At 42.1% G+C, this 16,779-nt stretch overlaps 1 protein-coding gene across 1 annotated transcript in view; it reads right to left on the bottom strand.

The window, feature by feature from the left end:
* The window catches only part of PREP (prolyl endopeptidase), a 140,557-nt gene that overhangs the window by 57,427 nt on the left and 66,351 nt on the right, over positions 1 to 16,779 (bottom strand). Inside the window, exons 8-9 of the mRNA XM_055432926.2 lie at positions 10,259 to 10,450; positions 6,220 to 6,417 (exon numbers count right to left, since the gene is read on the bottom strand). Coding sequence (XP_055288901.1) covers positions 6,220 to 6,417; positions 10,259 to 10,450 — 390 coding nt within the window. The remainder of the gene's footprint in view (positions 1 to 6,219; positions 6,418 to 10,258; positions 10,451 to 16,779) is intronic.

Genomic DNA, 16,779 nt, shown 5'->3' with positions numbered 1-16,779 from the left:
TTGAAGCTCAACATTCAGAAAACGAAGATCATGGCATCTGGTCCCATCACTTCATTGGAAATAGATGGGGAAACAGTGGAAACAGTGTCAGACTTTATTTTTTTGGGCTCCAAAATCACTGTGGATGCTGATTGCAGCCATGAAATTAAAAGACGCTTACTCCTTGGAAGGAAAGTTATGACCAGCCTAGATAGCATATTAAAAAGCAGACGCATTACTTTGCCAACCAAGGTCCGTCTAGTCAAGGCTATGGTTTTTCCCATGGTCATGTATGGATGTGAGAGTTGGACTGTGAAGAAAGCTGAGTGCTGAAGAACAGATGCTTTTGAACTGTGGTGTTGGAGAAGACTCTTGAGAGTCCCTTGGACTGCAAGGAGATCCAACCAGTCCATTCTAAAGGAGATCAATTCTGGGTGTTCATTGGAAGGACTTATGCTAAAGCTGAAACTCCAATACTTTGGCCACCTCATGCGATGAGTTGACTTACTGGAAAAGAGTCTGATGCTAGGAGGGGTTGTGGGTGGGAGGAGATGGGGACGACAGAGAATGAGATGCCTGGATGGCATCACCGACTCGATGGACATGAATTTGAGTGAACTCCGGGAGTTGGTGATGGACAGGGAGGCCTGGCGTGCTGTGGTTCATGGGGTCGCAAAGGGTCAGACACGACTAAGCGACTGAACTGAACTGAACTGAACTCCCTAGTGATCCAGTGGATAAAAATTCGCCTTGCAATGCCAGGGACATAGGTTTGATCCCTGGTTCAGGAGGATCCCACATGCTGTGGAGCAACTAAGCCCGTGTGCCACAACTACTGAGCTCACACGCTACAGCTACTGAAGCCTGCATGCCCCAGAGCCTGTGCTCTGCAATAAGAAGCCTGCACACTGAAACTGGAGAGTAGCCCCCATTCTCCAAAATGAGAGAAAGTCCAGGTGCAGCAACAAAGACCCATTGCAGCTCCCAAAATAAGTAAAACAACAAAAAAGAACTAAATCAAAGAAACAATAAGTAAGATAAATCATTACTATTTGAAAACAACGACATTGCTATCGTTTATGAAACAGAATTAGTCATCCAGAGTGGCTGGTGTGGAAACAGCCCTCCCACATAATACTTTAAACATACGCTGTCAGTATATGAAAAATCAATTTAGAGATCCTGATACTTACTGCAAAATCAGAAACTAAGCAGTTACTCCCACAGGGTACATTCAAACTGATTGATCATGTGTTAAAATGGCAGCGTGTTTCTTTTCAACTCCTCTGTGTATGTATGAACTTCACTAACAATTGCGAAACAGCACTCTGCTCCCCACTGGCAAAGAGCAATATGTTTAGATACTGTAACAACAGGACTGTTAATCCATATGAATGTTATCGCAATTCCCATGCTTACAAATTATTTTATGGTTTATAATATAATCACACAATATAAGATTAACATTGACAGTGGGGAAATGCCTAATAGGATTGAAGTACTGGCTTTCTTAGTTGAAGCTGTATTTGGATATTTGTTGGAATATATCCTTATACGTGAAATATTTTCAGACTACACTCTGGGCATACATTCTAAATTACCAGACACACTGAGTACTGTACTTGCCCAGATAAATGTAGTCTTGAGGGCAAAGGCTATCTTCACATATATGTTAATTTTTGAAAAGCTTCTTCATTAGTACCTGCCCCACTTTCTCAAAACACAAAAACATCTCCATCCTCAAAAAAAAAAAAAAATCCAAACCACCAGACAATGACGAGATTGCAGAAGAAGCATGAGCCATTCAAGCCCTGGACTCACCCCAGCATCACTGTTACCTGAGCTATAGTGAATCACAAAGGATGGGGAGCCAGGATTCCCAGCTCTAACCAACAACCAGTTCCTGGGGCAGTGCCCTGAGATAAGTCACCAAAGTACTAGAATGAAATTTCTCAAGTGAAAGACAGTGAGTAGGAAACACACTCTAAATGCCTGTTTATCTAGAAAAATCGAGACATCAAAGCCTCCAGCAGAAGAATGAAATTATATAACATGGGTTGGCTCCTGTTGGGAGAAAGGGTGCCAAGTGCCTGATCTCTGTTCTTCCGAAGTGGCACTTTGGAGGAGGCTGGGTTACACCTAAAGGTACCAGTGCTTAATTTACTTGATGGATATTTTCTATTTTCAGATCCGTCTTGGTCAGTCCAGGTGAGCCCATTGCAGACTCATGTTGTAACGTGAATCCCTATAGCCTCATGATGTTTTGTGTCCTGTCTCAGCTGGTTTGCTAAGTATAAGAATCGGGTATCAGATTGGAGAAAACATCCTAAAATCATGAATCAGAGAGGACTGGTTAGGTGATCTCTAGGTAATAATTTCAAAGTTTACGGGCAAAAGAGAACCAAGTTTGGAAGTTCCTTAAGACCAGAGGAGATGTCTTGGACTTGAGGAGACAGGGCTCCTGATGAAAACAGTGCTTTAACAAGGCAAAAGGAAAGAGGGAGGGGCACCCAGTTCAGATATTCCTGCTATAATTGGAAATAAATGTAAGGAGGTGAAAGAGATGGGAGTTAAAAGGAAGGGACAATTCTAGAAGAAACTGCAAAAGGATCAACAGAGGAATCTGGAAAACTGGATATGCAAAGAAAAGGCAAAAGAGGGCTTCCCTGGTGGCTCAGCTGGGAAAGAATATGCCTGCGGTGCAGAAAAGGCAAAAGAACTCGGCAAAGATGACCCATGTAGACACTGTTTCATCCAATTACAAGTCGGGTTTTAAGAATATTAAAATTAAAAAAACACAAACAAAAACAAGTCTCTTAAGATGTTTTTGCACTCTTTGATCATTTGTCCAAAGGAGTTCAAAATGTGTCCACACAAGAACCTGTACACAGATATTCAGAGCAGTTTTATTCATGACTGCCAGAAGTTGGAGGCAACCAAGATGTCCTTCAGAAGGTGAATACGTAAGTAAATGGTGGAACATCCAGACAATGGAGTACTGCAAAAATAAATAAGCAAATAATAACAGCAAAAAATAAATAAGCCATTAAGCCATGCAACAACCTTAAATGCATATTACTAAGTGAAGGAGCCAATCTGAAAAGTCTATGTAATCTATTAATATGATTCCAACTGGAATCATTCTGGAAAAGACAAAGCTATGGAGACAGTAAAAAGATCAGTGGTTGCCAGGGGCTAGGGGGAAAAGGGATGAAAAGGGCAGAGTGCACAGACTTTTTAGGGTACTGAAATTACTCCGCAAGATACCATAAAAACACATACTGATGGACACAGGTCATCATACATTTCTCCACACTCAGAATGTACAACACCAAGAGTGAGTCCTAAGGTGAGTTACAGACTTTGAGCAATTACGATGTGTCAATGCAGGTTCATCAACTGCAGCAACTATATCACTGGAGTAGGGGATGCTGACAACAGGGGAGGCAGGGCACGTGTAGGGACAGGGAGTACACAGGAAATCTCTGTCCCCTTCCTTCAACATTTCTATGGACCTAAAACTGCTCTTATAGCATTTTCATGCTTTTCCCAAAGAGTCTGGGAAAAGTTCTTTGATTTCTTCTCCCCGTTTCTCAGAACCATGCAACTGGGATGGCTGTCCTGGATTATCACAACACACAGAAGTCTGCAGTGAACCTTAGACAACCCTCCCAGGTTCCATGAATACAGCATCACTCGGCTCAACCACTAAGTGGTCTGAGCCACAGGGAATAAGCGCATTGTGCTCCAAACTGCCCTGGTTGCCTGTTTTCCTCCAAGTGCAGTCGCAACTCTCCTAGAATTGCCCCTTCCTTTTAACTGCCATTTCTTTCACCTCCTTACATTTATTTCCAATTATAACAAGAATATCTGAACTGAGTGCCCCTCCCTCCTTCCTTTTGCTAGAATAGCCTTGTCAAAGCACTGTTTTCATCAGGAGCCCTATCTCCTCAAGTCCAGGACATCTCCTATGGTCTTAAGGAGGAACTTTGGAATTTGGTTCTCTTTTGCCCTTAAACTTTGAAATTATTCCCTAGAGATCACCTAACCAATCCTCTCTGATTCATGACTCTAGGATGTTTCTCTAGTCTGATACCCGATTCTTATACTCAGCAAACCACTTGAGACAAGGACACAAAACATCATTAGGCTGTAAGAATTCACACTATAACGTGGGCCTGTTTTCTTCCAAATGGCTTTGCTCAAGACATGTCTTCACCATGTATTTCCATGGGAAGCAAAGTCAGCAGGTGTACACCTGCCAGCTGTATCAGGGGTCCACAGCAGCTGGCGCAGCAGGTACTTTTGGCCCTGGAGCTTTATTTATAATTTAGTGTCAGAGAGCAGTGCAAAACAGCCTTTGAAAAGCATACATGCATGTATATGGATGTGTACATATGTACACACTGACCATTTCCTGCTTTCGGGGAATCTAGTTTAATTATTTATTTTTACCTTTGGTTCAGAAGGTCTGAGCCTGGAAGACCTGTTCTCTGATTTTAGGTATCAGATTACATTAAGGAGAGAAAAGAAAAGGCTGGAGGCAAAACGAATTAGGAAAAGATGAAGGAGAAGAAGAAAGCATTGCAGTGACAAATAAAGCTTGCTCAGGAGCTGCCTGCTGGTACAGAATCAGGAACGCACCTCTCTTTCCAGACTTCACGGCCAGAGTCACAGATAATATTTCACTGCGTGGCACAGAACCCATCATTTTTTGCTAGGACAATGAGCCCTTTCATCTTCGGGTAATGATGAACTTGTCCCTGAAATAAATGGCCACATGGGGTCACTGAAGGTGGTTTACAGGCCTCTGGGGACTCTGGCTTTTATGAAGAGCAGGTGAGTCAGCCTTGCTCTGTTCTCCTTGTTGCTCTTTATCCACTGAAACTGTTTAAAGGCTATGAGGTTTTCCAAAGTTCAATTTCTGGAACCAGTGTAAGTTGAGGAAAACAGTGCAGACCCCGCACCACTGGGCTAAGAGGAGGAAAGCAATCTTCCTTGGTTCCCGTCCACTGGCTGCCACTGTCCTCCAGGCTTTGGGGAGGAGTGGTGAGGAGCCGGACACCCCGACGTGAGATTCTTGACCTGTCAGTTCAGGGCTCCTGGCCCTGGCTTCCACACCTTTGTGAGATCCTCTGAAAGGTGTGTGGGTGAGTAAAGATTGCTACGTGTCCCAGATGGACCATCAGACCTATGTACAGAACATTATTCTTTTAATAACCCTGACAGCAACCTGCTATGACGGTTAAGATTCCTTAAAGACTGCCTGTTCTGTGACTCCAAGGCACACATAAAGAAGTGGATCAGCCATCACTGTTATCTGCCAAACCCTGGGAGAAGGACAAAGTCATTTCTACTCCTGCTCAGCTCTCCCCTACATCTGCTTTATTTGCCAAGAACCAAATGACCGCAACAAAACTGGCTAGGACAAAAAGGATGATGAAGGAGCTTGAAAAACAAATAAGGAACGTGCAGACATTTCTTCAGCCAGATTGCTTTCAGGATAAGGTCTGCCCAGTCAACTGCAAACTGCCAACTGGCCAGGCTCCTGGGACAAATCAGGGTGTTATAGCTTTGGCTATAACAGAAATGCTGAATGCAGCCAAGTGCAGAAACAGGAAAAAACCCAAACAAGCAAAGCGAGTGTGAAAAACCTAAAAAAAAAAAAAAGGTATAAAAAGAGTCATGTTTACTTTGGGGAAAATTAACTGATGCCATAAAATTGCAAATGTTTTCTTCCTTTTCTACTAGAACCAAATAACAAGTTTTTTCCCCCCTCCATATGATGTAAGATTATACTTTTAGAATTTTATTTTAATCCAGCTTAACAAAAGCAGAATGTAGTCTCAGTTTTAAAACAGCTTTTAAATGTCAGATGTGACTACAGATTTTTATTTAACACTTTTAGTTATCTGTGCTGTGTGTGTTTTGATATATACAGACTAAAGGCTGAATCTACAGTTTTACTTGTTCATATCGATTTTTCAAATCAACCTAGAACAACAGCTGGTCCTGTCCCCAGAAGAGAGACTCAGGATATAAGATTAATGAGAGTGCAGTTTTAGGTGTTCACGTGTCCCTTTGTTCTGAGTGTCCATTGTACCTGTTTATATTAAGTAATTCTGGCTGTAACACAGCACATGTGATTTTCAATATAACATGACATTATATTTCAGTGTATCAAAAGAAACCCAAACGGGAGTGTGATTTTTAAACTGGAGTTGGTGAAAAGACTCTCACCTGGAGATAAAAAGGAAGTAAACTGATAGAAGATTTCGGTGTCCTTCTTCTGACCGCTGTACCCCACGACGCTGCCAACCTCCAGCGGGAAGGTCTTGAGGAGAGCGCCAGTGGCCAGGTCGTGAAGCTGCAGGGTGTTCTTCACGTCGTGCAGGTAGCACAGCACCAAGAAGCTGGACCTGACGCAGGCTACCCACTCTGAAAAGGTAAGGACACATAAAACCTAATGTGGCTTTGAAAATTAGCCAACAACATACTCATCTCACTGAACAGCAGTTCTGGGGCTCTACACTGTGCCCTGTAGCACTGAGATCAGCCAAGTGATTTCATAATTGGCTTTAATCATTCGTTGTGTTTTCGGCATATCCCTCTAATAAATCATTGCCAATGTCAGGTCCAGAGGTAATAACACATTCTCCACCTGGGACAAGGAGCCTTTGATGATCTCAATGATGTGTGTAACACAAATGACCCTGCTGCCCTATTTTGTGTCCAGTATCATGTTACAGGAGGTACAGATGGAAAACAACAAAACCTGAATCATGTTGCTCCTCTGCCAAGATTGTTTATTCAATAAGAATGTACCAAACCCTTGCTTGGCATGTGCTTGGCACCCTGCAAGGTGCTGGACAGACCAGCAAGGAGATGAGGTCACTTTTGACAATCACGTAAAAATATAAGTAGTAACGTGTAAACAAAGGTGAGTGAGTTGCTGGGTGAGATTGGAAATAAGTGGGAGCCCTTGTGCAAGTGCTGAGTTACAACTGGGGGACAGTGAAGGTGGGGGTGCCTGGGTGGTGCTGGGGGCCGGGCAGCTCTCTGTCAGGCGAGAGGGTGGGAAAACACAAGTAAAGGAATGAAGGCTAGAGCCGGGGATAAGAAAAGAGAAAAGGAATATGAATGAACCAGGAAGGGAGGAAGACCAGGAAAGGAAACGAGAAGCCCATTTTCAAGAAGAAAACCGTTGTCCCTTTTCGGGGTGAGTGGGGTTGGCAGTGGGAGGTCTGATGGGGTTTGGTGAGCTGGGTGGAGGAACTTTAGTTCTGACTCGGTCATTACTGTGGAGCTACTGTTGGACAAAAGGGTGACATACACAAAGGCTGACAACAGTGACGGATGTATGCATCCTATGGCTGACCAGAGAACAATGGCATACATGGAGGGTGGAGAAGAGACCCGAACCCCAAGAAGCCAAGCAGAGCCCCACATGGAGCTGGGGATAAAGTCTGGAGAAGGGTGGCCAAGAAACGAAGGGCATCTCCAGGAAGAGTCACCAGGCCGCGGATCTGAGAGTGAGGCAGACAGGAGCCCACTCCCCTTCCCTTCCCGTGCCCAGGCCACAGCTGCGGTGTTGTGTTGTCGGTGATGGAGCTGGGAGAGCGGAGGTAAGTGAGCTGAGGAGGAGAGGAGGAAGCGGTGCGGGCAGGCCTGAGCACAATCCACCGTGCTCTGGATGAGATCGGCCAGCAACAAGGACAGGCTGTCCAGAGAGACAGGCTGTGGCGAATGCAAGCCAGCTCAGGGCTGCAGGGAACAGCTCAGGAATGTGGAAAAGATGAGCTTTTCTTGGTTTTTATGGTATGGAGCCCGGCAAGGGGCTTTATATACTGCTTATTTTTATAACCCAGGAAACTAGCAGCTCACACATATGACATTATCAATGCTCAACAAGACACGGGCCAGAGGGAGCTCTGAGGATCACCAGGGGCCCCAGTCTCGTCAGATTGTTTAGGTTCCTACTGCAAACTTCTCAAGTCAGGATATAAAAAACAACTATTACACCTAAAAGTCATTTGCTCATCCACCGATATGATTTTTTTTAAGTACTTCAATCAAGCAATGTATTTCATGTGGCTTTAATGTTTCAAAGAAAGGCGGGCGGCGGGGGGGAGAAGGAAGTAAATTATTTCTGTCAAAAAATAATCAATCTGTGTTAACTATAAGTACGTCAGTGTTCTAAAACAGACAAAGGGAATAAGAAAAGGACAAGGTGATTTGTAGACTGTCGTTAATAAAAGCTCTGACTTAACAGCTGTACTTTATGATTCATCTCTAGTTTTTATTCTCAGTAGGGCATTCTGTGCTAATGATATATTGCAAATTTACCTGTGCTTCTCTTTGAATTGATGAGTTCTAGTGAATATTGAAGGTTTCCCCTTTCTAGTGTAAAGAACTTATAACCTTTCAGAGGGAAGGTTATAAAAATACTTCACTGCTCCCACAAATCTCCGAGCATTGATTTGCATTTCATTAGATCTGCAGGTGAGACAGGACTGCCACCTTAAGGTATAGTTAAAACTGCTTTGGGAGGTGGGGAGGCTTTAAAAGGCAGAAAATTCACATGGCTTGGGAAATATTTGCATTTCTGATGGTTCCATACAAGAGGATCACTGTTCCAACCTGACCTTCACCTGAAAAGCACCCAGGGCACTCTTCATGAAGACTTGTGCCACCAAGTCTCCTTTGGACCCACCAAGGGGCCCTCCAGTGGCAATTAAGAAGTGCTCACCAAGAGCTGGATCTTACCACCCCTGGAGGGGACATTCTGTCTCAGTTTGCACAGAAGCCAAAGTCACTGCAAACCGGTTTCCTCACATGAAGATGTTAACGGAGAAGGCAGGAAACCTGTTCTCAAGATTCTCAAGTCCTTCATCCAACAAATGAGGTCCAGAGAGTGAACGGAAGGTTTTGAGGAGACAGATGAACAGGCTTCCTTGGAAAGAGCCCCCGTCCTGTTGTTAAGTACCCTCCCCACCAGGAGAACTCAGCTGAGAGAGAGAAAGCACTGATGCCTAATCCAAGCTGAGAAGTAGGTATGGACGGAGAAGAGCCTGGGATGAGCTGCGGTCCTGGGCTGCAGATCGGGGCTGAGCAGGTAAGGGCATGGACAGGGCTGTCTTGGGTCCCGTCTGATAGGACTGCCTGAGGTGTAAGAGGCCTCCAAACAGAAGTGGGTGGATGGGTGAGCCAGGTGTCCAGGGGCAGAGGGGAGCGCATGAGTGAAGCACTTCCTGAGACTCAGCTGTAATTGTGTGCCCACCTCCTGCTCTACAAGCCAGGCCAGGTTGAACTATCCGCAGGCACAGAGCATGCTGCCTTGAGCCAGGGAGGAAGGGTCCTTACTTTTCCAGGATGTGCACCTGAATCTGACTCCAATATATGTGCTTCAAGTCACTGAAAAACCCATGTCAGGACTGCTTCATCTGACACAGAGCCACTCTGCCATTTTCACAAAGAATTATTTTCCTGATTATACACCTTATACCTTCCCTTGGAATGGCCCTAGATTTTATTCCTATTCAACCCATCAGAAGTTCACCTCCACAAGCAAACTCTTCCCTAGTTTGAAGGTATTCAACTCTCCTTTTGTGTTAAAAACTGTAGCAAAATTAGTGAGTCTCATTTTAAGTCAAATCCAGCTTTCAGGCAATAAGTAACTTATAAAGCAGTATATCATTTTTGGAAAATCACTGAGAAAATGAATAAATGGGAACTTAAAGGGGCTGTGAAACATGACGGACTCAGAAGTGATGCTTTTAAGACGTTATTGTAGCACAGTGCACACAGCAGCAAGTGCAATGCATCTCAATTAAATCTGACAATAATCTCTCTTCTCTTCTGGTAAGAGGACTATAAATCCAACCTAAGATCTACAATAGGTATAAAATGAACAGCCAAAGGTTATTCCAAAGCTAAAAATTAAGGATTCTGAATCCAAATAGTTTCAAAAAATTTAAACATTAGCACTTATTATCTGATAACAGCTACACAAAGACAGCCGATATTTAATAAAAAATCTCCACCTTTGAAGGTCTGGATTCATACCTTCACAATTTTTATGAAGATCCCACACAATACTGTGCTAATTATAAAATGTCACATGGTAATAAACACTTGGCTGCTCTATTAAGACTTTTCAGGATCATAAGTTGAAGGTTCTTTGCCTTGTAACTGGTTACCAGAGAATGAGAGATACACCAATGTCTTGACATTCTTACCAGAAACAAAAGCACAACCTCCAAGCAGCACATACTCTTACCTAAGACATCTTTCTCATGCTCAGGAACCAGCACTTTCCACCTGGACTCCTCGGGATCCGTGAAGTCAATGTTGATCAGGCGGTAGTTAGGAGAATGGCGATTTGTCTTGAACGTGAAAACTGTGCCCTCGTTGGTCACGTAGTCATACTCTCCTTCAAAGTTGTCGATCAGCTTCACCCACTTCAGGATTCCTGGTGAGAGACCAAGCACCTCCGTCACCTCTCTGGGGTTTGAAGTGGTGTGGTCTGTGTGTAGGGAGGGGACAGATCTTTTCTGTCTACACAACACAAAGCAGACACAATGTTTGGAAGATCTAAGCACGAGTTAGAGTGAGGATGACTGTGGGTGAATTTTAAGGTTTCCAAAAACCTCAAAGGAAGCTTTTCCAGAAAAACCTGGCAATGAAGATGAGTGGAGAAGTCTCTGTCCAAGGAATCTGTCTGAATCCCTGTAATCCAGCACATCCTCTTCCACCTAAGTGGGTTTCAAATCTAAGCACGTCTTTCTACCTCCAGTGCCATCACCCCACCCCAAGTCTTCCCTCTGGTTATGAGCAGCGGCTCACAACTGAGGAATAGCGGATCCCCCAAGGGACTCCTGGAAAGGTCTGAAGACACTGTGGTGGTTACAGCTTGGAAAGTGACAGGACAGCTGCTACTCTCTGCCTCTGTCTAGTGGGTAGAGGCCAGAGATGCTGCTTCAAGATACAGAATAGCCACCTGGACAAAGAGTCAGCCAGTCCTGAATGTCAAGAGTGCATAGCTGGGAAACCCTGGTCTGCAGCATAAGCTTTCCGCCTGGTCTTCCCACCACAATGTCTTAATATCTTACACTGGTCCCAGTTGGTACCCTTCTTAGAAATCTCCCCATGGCTCTCTGAATAAAATCCAAATTCGTTCTTATGGTCTCCAGGGTCCTGAATGTTAGACGCCTTGCCACTGAGCCAACCTCAGATGCTCCAACTTGGGCTTCACCCGGTCCTCCAGCAACACTGGCCTTTGGCAGGCTCCTTACGACATGCTTCACCTCAGGGCCTATTGTACGCTGCCTTGCCTGCCAGACCCACTCACAAATCATTTCTTCATAGCACTTCTCTCAAGATATACAGAGCTGACCCTTGAGCAACACTGGCTCGAACTGCATGGGTTCATTTATAAGAGGGTTTTTTCCAACGGTAAATACTGCAGTACTTAACACAGGATCTGTGGTTGGCCGAATTCATGGATGCAGAGGGACCATGTATCCAGGGGGCTGACTATAACTTCCATGTGGTTCAAGGGTCAACTGTACCTAATATGCTTGTTTATAATTTGTCTTTTTTTTATTCCCTGCTAGATATTCAGCACCCAAATAGAATGGCACCTTCAAAGGTACAAAATAAAACTGGCGTTGAACGCCAAGGGGGAACACTTTCCAATCCTTCTGTTGTAAGTACTAGTCTGCTGAAAGGTCATCACTGCAAAGAAATCTTAAATGCATCCACTACCATCATCATTTAAATGGCTTACTAAATGCCACTTTTAATATTAAAAAAAATCCACTGGGAAGACATATGGTTCAGACATAAATATTCAGAGGACATCTCAAAAATTTTATAAATGAGAAAGCTCTACGACTTCTAAACTGCTCAAAGGCAAGCCAGATCTCAACTATTCTCCAGTGAATCTCCTACCTTTAATTTCACGGTGAAACTGCTACATTAATTTGGATAGTTCATTTACATTCCTGGTGATTTTACATTCATTATCTAATTCATCTCCATAACACAACATCTTTATATAATTTGTTGTTGAATTAAATTAATCAGGGAAAATATAATCCCATGGTAGTTTTTCAGTTACACATAACAGGATTAAAACCCCAGCTCCAACCAGTATTTAGCCGAATGACCTTGAACAAACTCCTTATCCTTTGTGAGCCTCACATTCTCAACTATTGAGAAAGAGTAAGCAAATGAGAAAGTTATTATAAAGTAACTACTAAGACTCACCCCACAACAAAAACACAACAAATACTATTTTAAAATAAACTATGGGAATTAAAAATAATAAGATTGGCAGTTAAAAAAAAACTTTAGCTTTCCCACATATTAGTAATACCTGTTGGAAAACATGGTGGGGGCAGCAGGGGACCTCATTTACATTAGAGGCAAAATTAATGAAATACCTAGGAATGTGCTTAACAAGAAACGTGGACTCTGTGAGAAAAACTCTAAAATTTTTCTAAAGAATCTTAAAAAGCAATAAAACAAAACTGAGTAACTGGAAACATATACCATATTCCTCGATGGGAAGACTTAATATTTCAAAGATGCAAATAATTCCAGAAGAAATCTATAAACTTAACACAATTCCAAATGCTTTTTAGGGAATTTGACAATACTGTTTAAATTTCATCTGGAAGAATAAGCACTTGAGTACAATGGATATATTTTTGATGACAAAACAAGAAGGAACTTCTTGCACTATGATGGCCTAAGCAAGCCCTCTACCCGCTGAAGGTAATTATTATCTTTTTATGGTAATCACTTTCTTATTTGTCTTTGTTCACTGTTTGCCTTAACATGCAGCCATGAACACTATAGTCTAATTTTGCCTCATTTTTGAATTTCTAATATAATGAAACCATACAACATAGATTTTTTGAGTCTGATTTCTTTTTATTCTTGGTGTCTGATCTGACAGTATCTTTGTAAGATTATTTATCCTCTGGTTATCATTATTGACTTCTGGCTAAATCCTACCATATACAAAGAACATACTCTGTATGATTTCAATCTTTTAAATATTGTTGACAAAAATTTGTGGCCTAATTTTTCTTAAGTGACTTTAAAATGTTTACATGACTGAAAAGAATGTGTATTTTGCAGATTTTTGCTGTGATATGCTAAGCTGCTGTTGCTGTTTACAAAATGAAGCAGGGCAAAAGCTAACAGAGTCTCTCTCTGTCAAGAGAATGCACTTGGTCATAGCAAACACACTTTTCCAACAACCCAAGAGATGGTTCTACATATGGATATCACCAGGTGGTCAATACCAAAATCAGACTAATTATGCTCTTTGCAGTCAAAGATGGAGAAGTTCTATACAGTCAGTAAAAACAAGACCTAGAACTGACTATGGCTCAGATCATGAGCTCTTTATCGCAAAATTTACACTTAAACTGAAGAAAGTAGGGGAAACCACTGGGTCATTCAAGAAGAACCTAAATCAAACCCCTTATACAGTGGAAGTGACCAATATTCAAGGGATTAGATCTGGTAGACAGAGTGCCTGAAGAACTATGGATGGAAGTTTGTAACACTGAACAGGAGGTGGTGACCAAAACCATCCCAAAGAAAAAGAAATGCAAGACTGAAAAGTGGTTGCCTGAGGAAGCTTTACAAATGGCTGAGGGAAGAAGAGAAGTAAAAGGCAAGGGAAATAGGGAAAGATATGCCCAAAGGAATGCAGAGTTTTAGAAAACAGCAAGAAGAAAGAAGAAGGCCTTCTTAAATAAACAATGCAAATAAATAGAGGAAAACAATAGAATGGGAAAGATCAGAGATCTCTTCAGGAAAACTGGAGATATCAAGGGAACATTTCATGCAAGGATGGGCATGATAAAGGACAGAAATGGTAAGGATCTAACAGAAGCAGAAGATATTAAGAAGAGGTGGCAAGAACACACAGAACTATACAAAAAAGGTCTTAATGACCTGGATAATCACGATAGTGTGTCACTCTTCTAGAGCCGGACATCCTGGAATGTGAAGTCAAGTGGGCCTGAGGAAGCACTACTAAGAACAAAGCTAGCAGAGGTGGTGGAATTCCAGCTGAGCTATTTAAAATCTTAAAAGATGATGCTGTTTAAGTGCTCCACTGAATATGTTAGTAAATTTGGAAAACTCAGCAGTAGCCACAGGACTGGAAAAGATCAGTTTTCTTTCCAATCCCAAAGAAAGGCAATGCCAAAGATTGTTCAAACTACCGTTATGATTACACTCATTTCACATGTTAGCAAGGTTACACTCAAAATCTTTCAAGCCAGGCTTCAGCAGTATATGAACTGAGAACTTCCAGATGTACAAAAGCTGGATTTAGAAAAGGCAGAGGAAGAGATCAAATTCCTATCATTCACTGGATTACGGAAAAAGCATGGGAATTCTACTTCCACTTCATTGACTGCTAAAGCCTTCGTGGATCTAAAGACTGTGTTAAAGATTGTGTGGATCACAATAAACTGTGGGAAATACTTAAAGAGATGGGAGTACCAGATCACCTTACCTATCTACTAAGTAATTTATTAATCTTTTATTTGAATCTAAGTATTTATTGGCTTAAGGGGCCATTTTTTCCATCAGTTAAAAGAAACGGTCTGTTAAAATGCTTCTGATTGTAGATTTGTCTGTCAATAATTGTATTTCTGTTAATTTTTAGTCTCTGTATTTTGAAAGTACGCTGTTAGATACATACACAATTAGAATTATTGTATCTAAATAAAACTGAACGTTTTACGATTATGAAGTTTTATCTCAAGGATGTATGTTGCTTTAAAGTCTACTCCAATATTAAGACAGCACATCATTTTCATTTTAACAAATTCGGCCAGTTGTCTTCTGAAAAACGGATGGTCCCAATACGTTCTCCATGTCTCCTAACTACTCAAATGCTTTCCATCTCTTTGTGGGCTGCATTCTGTGTAATTTCTTTTTCTGTTCACTTTCACAAATTCTCTCTTCAGCTACGTCTCATCTCTTCTTTAACCTAATAACCTAACTTTTAACATTAATTATACTTCTAATTTTAGAAGTTCTACTTAGCCCTCTTCCAAATGTTTGGCCATTATTTATAATATCTTGTTTCCTGCTTATGTTTCCAAGCTTCTCATTTATCTTTTTTAAAAGCAGCATCACTGTTTTTAAAAGTACATTTACACATTTTATATTCAGTTCGGTTCAGTTCAGTCACTCAGTCATGTCCGACTCTTTGCGACCCCATGAACTGCAGCACGCCAGGCCTCCCTGTCCATCACCAACTTCTGGAGTTTACCCAAACTCATGTCCATTGAGTTGGTGATGCCATCCAACCATTTCATCTTCTGTTGTCCCTTTCTCCTCCTGCCTTCAATCTTTCCCAGCATCAGGGTTTTTTCCAATCAGTCAGTTCTTCACATCAGGTGGCCAAAGTATTGCAGTGTCAGTTTCAACATCATTCAGTTCAGTTCAGTTCAGTCGCTCAGTCGTGTCCGACTCTCCGCGACCCCATGAATCACAGCACGTCAGGCCTCCCTGTCCATCACCAACTCCCGGAGTTCACTCAAATTCATGTCCACAGAGTCGGTGATGCCATCCAGCCATCTCATTCTCAGTCGTCCCCTTCTCCTCCCGCCCCCAACCTTTCCCAGCATCAGAGTCTTTTCCAGTGAGTCAACTCGTTGCATGAGGTGGCCAAAGTATTGCAGTTTCAGCTTTAGCATCAGTCCTTCCAATGAACACCCAGGATTGATCTCATTCAGTTCAGTTCAGTTGCTCAGTCGTGTCCGACTCTCTGCGACCCCATGAATCACATTAGGAATCTGATAATTCCACTCTGGTGTGAATCTGCTGGCTCTACTTCTCATGCCGGTGAACTTCTTCATCTAATCTGTGATTTCTGATTGTGAACTGATTTCCCTTGATATGCTGTCTGTGAGAATTCTTGGAGGCCTGGGTTGAAGTGACATTACTTCAGATAAGATTTGTATCTGGCTTCTGTTTGCTTCTTGGGAGGCAACCAACCTGGGAGCACTTTAAATTCTTGGCATGGAGATTTTTGGACCCATAGAGAGAATCAAGTCAATGTGCACACATGTGAATGTCAGTCCTTCTGTTTTAGGAGAATTCAAATCCTGCCTCCAAGATTTCCTTACTACACACCCTGCCTTTCCCCGACTTTCCACTCCACTGTTGGCAGGTCTATTTCTCAATAATCCATACACCACCACCAAAGGGAAGCTCAGACTCAAAACCCAGCAGAAACAATCTGAGACAAACCAGCTTATATCACAGGATTCCGGCTTTCATTTTGTCGTTGGTCTCTACGATTTCTCTTCTTTTATGCCAATTAACAATATATTTAGTAGATGCTTTATTAACTTTTTATAACATTTTGGTTGCTTCAATTAGACTATTCAAGCAGATTATTATATCACCTGCTACATTCCCACAAACTAAAGTCCTTACAATTAATTGTCATAAATAACTAAGTTCCAAATCTGAGTCATTTTTCTTTTTCCAGTGACAAATTGCTGACCCCCAAAGCAGATGATCCATTCAAAGACAAATGCATCTTAGTTTATGTAAAACAACACTTTAAAAGGAAAAGAAACCTAAAGACTATTATTCCTTATAAGACAAAGTAAAAAAATTAGTTGGCAATGCAAAATTTGCACAGTCAGAAAGCTACATTTGTTTAAGAATGATGAAACAATTTTCTGGACTGTGACATTTGTAAACACAAAGTCTTAGTTCAGGGAAATGTCAGATTCCTTAAATGTTCCC

This window comes from Moschus berezovskii, chromosome 10, assembly GCF_049115385.1.
Source record: "Moschus berezovskii isolate FMDL1 chromosome 10, NW_MosBer_1.0, whole genome shotgun sequence".
NCBI lineage: Eukaryota > Metazoa > Chordata > Mammalia > Artiodactyla > Moschidae > Moschus > Moschus berezovskii.
The sequence above is the reverse complement of the archived record's forward strand: the minus strand, read 5'-3'. Positions and strand labels throughout refer to the sequence as shown.